This window comes from Daldinia childiae (genome assembly GCF_008694065.1).
Source record: "Daldinia childiae strain JS-1345 chromosome Unknown Scaffold8, whole genome shotgun sequence".
NCBI lineage: Eukaryota > Fungi > Ascomycota > Sordariomycetes > Xylariales > Hypoxylaceae > Daldinia > Daldinia childiae.
This window is the reverse complement of record NW_022984649.1, coordinates 1,783,251-1,790,525: the sequence shown is the minus strand read 5'-3', so window position 1 is coordinate 1,790,525 and position 7,275 is coordinate 1,783,251. Positions and strand designations below refer to the sequence as shown.

At 46.8% G+C, this 7,275-nt stretch overlaps 1 protein-coding gene across 1 annotated transcript; it reads left to right on the top strand.

The window, feature by feature from the left end:
* Positions 1-2,362: 2,362 nt before the first annotated feature.
* On the top strand, positions 2,363-4,012 carry GL218_07255 (uncharacterized protein; the record flags this gene model as incomplete). The annotated part of the gene is made up of 1 exon (XM_033584004.1): positions 2,363-4,012. One exon carries the CDS (start codon positions 2,363-2,365, stop codon positions 4,010-4,012), a length of 1,650 nt encoding a protein of 549 aa, XP_033433241.1.
* Positions 4,013-7,275: the final 3,263 nt, after the last annotated feature.

Below are 7,275 nucleotides of genomic sequence, written 5' to 3'. Positions count from 1 at the left end.
TCTCAGAAATGTCTGCCTATTGCTTATTTCCAAGCTAGCGTTGAAACGATATACGAACAAATAAGTTAGGTAGTATGTAAGAGTAAATAGAATTGGGGATAATTCAGTAAGGAGACAATTCGCTAGTTGAGGAAAGGAAGAAAAAAAAGCCCACCCTTTAACCCGCCTAAATTATTTTTCTATCAAACTTTTCGGCGGCCCTATTGGTACCCAAAAGCGCGAGATATACAATCGGGCATTAAACTCGACACCCGATTAGACAGATTAACAGCACCGCGTCTTACCTCTACCAGTAAAACTGCCTGTTTTGGTTGTCCCTTTCGCCTCCCGGGCGCTCTAAGACGGATGTTGTTTTTATTCTAATTCCTTTCCACGGGCTTTCCATTCCAATTATCGTTCATTTTCATCCCTAACGTCGCCACTGGTCCGGTTGCGACGTCGATCTGGAGACAGCCACAACCAACGGAAAAGCCATTGCGGGATAATATGATCTACACTCCTAGGATCCATTGGGTAGATTGGCGACATTGACTATTAGCACCAATCGATCCTACAAATCTCCCTATAAGGGAAAATTATAGGCCGGCAACTACATTCGGGACAGACTGTAAGCGTTTGCAAGAAAACGAAACAACTAGAGAAATCCCAAAGACCTGGAGGGGCGGCCTTGCCTCCACAAGACTTTACCATAAAATCTTTATTATAAGAGAGAACGAACGATAGCCATTGGTTCAACGAGGCGGCACGTCAATAGGCCACTGTCGTTCAGGAACATCGAACATCCTGATCAAGAGATCCTTTTTTTGTGGGAATCTCTGCCGCCTTGCGGGAATTTGACCCACCGTTGGGTACCGCTGCCCGTTTTTTTATTTTTTATTTTTTACTTTGCTGGGAGCATTAAAAAACTTCAAGGATTCTAAACTCCGTATCCGGCTGGAAGTCTTCCTTCTGACGAAAAACCCCAGGGGTGTGGCTTTGCGTAATAAGCCGCCAAGCCCAATTTTACCCTTCTATTTTTCTGTAAGCACTCAACGAAAAGAAAAATAAGAGTTGTGTGGGAAAGGGAAAAGGGAAGGAATATAAAAAAAGGTATTCCCCAGTTTTCGGCTATCGATATTACCGTATCGATAAAAACGTCGCTACCGGGACCACTAGGACCACTAGGACCACCAGGACCCCTCGTTGTTCGAGGGGACATCGGTCTTCCCTGTTCAATCCTACGGTCGGTGCCACCTTAAAAACCACAAACCACGAGCCTGACCAAAGAGAGTTACCACAATTTACATATTGGACATATTTGACATACGACATATACCGATACTCCAATACTTTTCTTTCCTCATCTCCCGTTCCTCCGTCGTCGTCATCCATCTTTTTCTCATTAGCTGTTACTATAGCTACCATAGCTACCATAGCTATCTTTACGACAAGCAAGTACAAGTAGAAAGAAGAAAAAAAACTACCTATTTGTACATTTATCGGCATAGGTGGTGTGGCTTTGCTCTCTCTCTTACTCCGTGTCTCTCCACATTACATACATATATCTGCAGATATCCACCTGCCGACCTCCAGCGTACATATCTGTACGACAGTATAATACGTGTACGTGTTATATTGTATGTATAAGACAGTACCTAACCACACAACTCAAACTCATAGCCAATAGCTTAAGTGAGTGCAAAAAAAGAGACAGGGCAGTCGCTGGTTGCATGTACCTACTTGCATAACGAGGTACTTTGTTAAAAAAGAAGGCACCCCTTAAGTACCTGTGAGTTTCTCCTCATCAACCCGGCAACACCCTTCCACTTTTCCGTTTTCCGTTTTCCTCATGCAGCATCCCCGATTCTTCTTCATCTTCCAATAAAAATAATAAGGGAAGAAAAAAATAAGGAAGGGAAAACCAAAAAGGAATAAATAGAAGAAGAGAAAAAAAACAACAGTCAACACGTCTCCTTACTTCCTGCGGGATATTGTGGTTCTCTTAACCCTGCGTCACTCAGTCGAAGACCACATTTCTTTTTTCCCAAACCGATCAATTTTTATCTCCTTCAATCATATTACATGATCGACTCCATCCCGACTTTCTGACGCTACAAGTCTCGCCCGCAACGTCTGTTCGCAGGTCCCCACTTGATCCTGACCCCATTCATCTAGCCTGCCTCCCATATCTTACATACATACCTACATACCACTTTTCCTTTCTAATTCTTCCAAGTCACTCGTCCACCATTATCAGCACTGTACGGCTAGTGCATAGGACAACTGCCACGCATTCGGAAACCCACTTCGTTGGGTAGCAGGACAGCTCCGCCATTCCTGATTCAGTGACTGGATTCACTTATCAGGCACGCAAGCCCTCGGCATGGCGAAGAAGTCAACTCCTTCTGTTGCATACTTTGAGGAGGCGGACGACGACGGACATCTCATCCCCGGCTCTGAACCTAAATACGCCCGCTCCACTCCGAGCAGTCCTTCTAAAGAAAAACCTAACACCGGTAGATCACGCAAAGATTCGACGAGGAGAGAAAGATCACCTACTCCTTCTTTTTCAGATTCTGACACTACCGAACCTCCTATCGTCTCCAAGAGAGACTCTAGATCCAGCAAGATGAAGGGAGATAAGAAACGAGACCCTATTGTCAAGCAGCAGCGTCCTGCTCCCCGTTCGCACAAGACCGCTCCGTCAGCCCCATCCCGAATTTCTGATGAGTCGTCTTATTACGGAATTCATCCTCAGCAGACCGTTGCCGCCTCCAGACCACGGGCTCGTACTAGACCTGAGTCTTACTATGGCCAACGACCACCCCTATCAACATCGGCATACGCTCATCAACCGCCGCCGCCGCACTCTGCGCATATGGGACCTCCACCACCATTTGTGCCTCCATGGATGGCTGGACCACCGCCTCCAATGGGGCATGCACTAGTCCATCAACCCATTCCTTCTCCCACATACTCGGAATTGAACCCTCCCAACAGAGATTTGGCATCGCGATTCCGTCGTCCTCAATCGGCTATGGGATTTCAGCCCCCGCCTCCACCGTCCGAGTACGAGCCATCGAAAGAGAAGGCCCTCACAAGAAGGACGTCTGTATCAAGGAAGGTTAGCAAGAACCACGACGAGAGAGACCGGATGCCACCCCCTCCACGTCCAGTTTCTACACAACCACCTCGAGAACGATTGGTATTCCGCCCGCCACCACCTTCCCACACAGCTTCAAGGAGAAAGTCTGTCGGGTTTGAAGACGACGAACTCGTTGACGCCGATCCTGCTATGTATAAAGCCGTGGCACGGCGTGAAGTAGAATACGGTTCTGGTGCTCTCCCTTCCTTTTCTCGACAGAGACACCAGAGCTTCGATGCAGAGTCGGTCTTCGACGTTGATCCTTCATACGACATGGAACAAGCACCGCGTGGCCGACGAAACTCATTCTACAACTTTGAGGACAAGGTACGTGACGCTTCTCGATATCAAGAAGACGTCAGTGGAGGAGGTGGACCGCCATTGACAGCCGAGGCCTTGCGTCGTGTGAAGAATGATGGCAGCAGCCACTCAACTCGGAGCAGTGCAAGCCGTGACGAGAGCGATTATAAGCAATCTGCAACAACACGAACGACAAGATCGAGCAGTGGAGATGATGATATCACGATCAAACTCCCTATGGGTGCCGTTATCGAAGTCGGAAATACTAAGATCCATTGCAAGGACGGTGGCGATATCAACATTGGCCGTGGTAATGGAACCTCCCGCGCGGGAGGTAGCGACCCCCCAGCTTCTACTTACGGCGATGACCGGAAGAGTCGGGCGGATCGATCAGTGGCGCGAACTCGGGCTAGTTCACAGGCCGGATCATACTCCCGTACACGCCACGCTCCGCCGCCTGTATATGCCCCCCCGTCTTCTTATGCTCCGCCGTCTTCCTATCACTACGATGACTACTACAATTCTCAGTACCCAGCTCCCTACTTGGCTTACCACGATGATGATGATGATAGCGAGTATTCTTCTTAATGCCAAGTCGCTAAATTGAAGGAATCTATGAATTTTACGCTTTGGTTTTGTTTTACTGGGCAGCGATCTACCTATTCTGTTTTTACTATTTGCATTTGGGCATTTGAATACATTATTCAACCTTTCGACTTTTTATTCTGCTATATCCTATCATATACCTTTGGCCTGAATACTTGTTACCTTAAAGGGGGTTCAGAAAACTATGGATACCCGAAAATGGATCATAAAAGGCCCGCGGAATGGAAGCACAAGCATATGTTCCCTTACCAGATTCCCAGCGGTCGGTGGATTTTTAACAGTGTACACGAATCTACGAGCGGATGAGGTGGAATGATAGTCGGGTCATGGACTAGGGATTTATTTGGATGGTGGGAGGATGTGTAGGTGGCTGTGAGGTACATCGAGCGGGCTCTAACTTGGGCTCTAACCTCACATCCACTTTAATCCTTTCAAGCCAATCGGGGAATAGGGGGACGATGTTCTATTTTTGTCTTTTTATTTTCGCAGGAACTGGCCGTGCCATGCTGTTGTGCGATACCTTTTGCGCTTTCGAAGCCAAGCCATTCGCATTCACATGGAGTAAGAGTTGGACTGATAGATTTAATCCGTTGGGCAAAACGAAGTTCGCACTTCTGCTGTCAGCGGGACGTTTATGATTTTGCAAAGCGCGCCGAGGGAGGATTTTTGTTGTTGTCTTCCTTCGGTACGGAGTTGTTTTCAATTGGATGGATGGGTCGACTCGAGAGGGCCAGGAGTTAGTTTGTACCCTGTGTGGCCTGGCCTGCTATCACTGGGATTTGGTGCGAGGAGCACAAGGACGGTCGATCCGCCTGGGCCCTCGTGGTAGCTCGCATGGTTTGGGGTTTGACTGGTGGACGGCCGACACGCGGAGGGATTCGTCACGATCGCACGACCTGGGATGGCCTTTGGGACTTGATCGGAATGTCCATTAATTATTGATCTATGTATAGATACGTATGTACGTGGATGATTTCGAGGTAGCTTACGCGGGTCATGTTGGATATTCCCTTTTCTTTTTGCTTAATGAAGGAATTATGTCTTAAAGATTTCGTCACTTGTGCAGCTTAGTCTATAGTGTATACCCATGTAATCCGTGTAATCAAGTGCAAATATGTCCCATCCCGCCGTGCGTAAGGGACTGACGACACCATTGTCACACAAGGGAGTCGTCCGTACTCCGTAAGCCCATCATCTCGAAGGTCCCGCGGAATGCAGGTTGGCAGGGTTTCCCCGTTTCCCCACGTAGATTGTGCCACGTCTTTTTGCATTTACATATGTAATGTATGTATAATGTATGTATATATATGTACTCTAGTGCAGAATCGAACTAACCGAGCTCGCTCGCTATGTACTAGCCAGTCAACCAGTCAGCCAGTCGGGGCGATATTAGCTTGAGGTATTATTGTTGTCCGACAATGATACATAAAATGACGCCTTATCGAATACGGCAGCTAGTCGCGCGAGTATTATTATGATCGTAGCTGAATGACGAATAGCTGACATACATACATACCTACATACATACATAGGGGTCTGACTTATCGGCCTGTCGGTCCAGAGGAATTGTGGGATTGGGGTTGGCTTGTTTCATATCCTTTCCTCGGATTGGAGATGCTGACTTAACTATGTCGATCTCGAAGTCGGGTTTACGTGCTGTTCACGATAATACTATGCATAAAGTCCTTAAGTATAATAGAGTCTTTGGGTTATATGTATTCTTACCGAAGGACCTATAGGATGACTGGGGTAATTTGGCATTTATGGGGGAGTCTTACAGGATTCAAGCTCAAGATGGGGAGTTGGGGAGTTTAGGAATTGTGTAGTATTAGGGTATCAAGGTATCTATCTACCCCTTACTCCTTTACTCAAAAAACGGAATTCTCGATAGCACCGTAATAAAGCTCCGTATGATCTACAAAGGCCTGAAATAGTGACCGAAAAAGGAAACACACCTTGACACCTATTATGCCATACATAGTCCCCTTGAAGGGCGATTGATAAATATAGCAAAGAACCAGACCTAGCTGGCCGCCGGTTCCGAGCTCCTGGGACAATATCCAGGCTAATGGGTATCGGGATTCAGCGCTTAGCGACAACGATGATGCTATGATGTTCACTAAGTCGATCGACTGGCTTTAGCTATCGATTAATCTGTTGCTGCTGTTCTCTTGGCTCAGGCGAATCTGAAACGTGACGTCTCTCCCTTTCCATTGTCGTACGGAGCTTACTACATATATACCTATAATATATGTACGAAATATATATACGAAGTACTACCTACAACATACTGCCTAATAGGTAGCGAGAGGGACGGCGGGCCGCAATAAGTTTATTCGCTGATGCCTTTTGAGCGGTTAGCGATACCGATTGGGTTTTATCAAGAGCGTACGGAGAGATTCGGGGTTCTAATATTCGCATGAACTGGACCCTTTAATCTATTCTAGCCGTACGGTTGGTAGCTGACTCGGGCGCTAACAGGTGTACCTTTAGACGAAGAAATCGGCAGACGCTTCACCAATCGACGCGTGGAATTGTTCCGTGTAGTTCTTGTAATGTAGATGTAATGGGGATAGGACAATAATACCCAACAGAAAGGTACGCACGAATAAGCATTGGGCAAACTTCAGCTCTGTTGCGATTTGCGATCAGCTTCGGGAGCTTAAATGACCTTAAGTGGCCTAAAGTGGGAAGAGAACCCCACTATCCTCTTTGGGATAAATTAGGTACACAGGTAGGTACTTCTTTAACTTCTTTAATAATCCAAGGATCTTATCAATTATCGATAACAACCGATAAGTGTGTTGGCAATAGACCCACTTGTTGCTGGGTCAATTCCAAGTTGTTGACTTTTGACATCATTCTACCAACCTCCCCCCCAGTTGCCCCAGCCACACATTTCCGAAACCACGCTGTCAGCCATAGAAACCACCGGACAACCGCCTCGTTGTAACCGTGCAACATTTACCTTTTTCTTTCTTTCCTTACTCACCAAAAACAACCGCTCACAACGTAACGTCAACAAGGTGCATGAGCGAGCACCTGTCAACAACACTTCCAGCAATTCTCACCTCGTGCATTCCAGATTGTAACGAGGGTGGGTTCAATCAAGACACCTTTCCAACATCAGCTTGGCTGGTTCTCCCAGTAGAATACCAGCCGAGTCATTAGTTTCACCAATTCTACTTCCCATTCCAACCAGAAATAATAACGTCGTTTATTCGACACTTTCATAAGCCACGAAG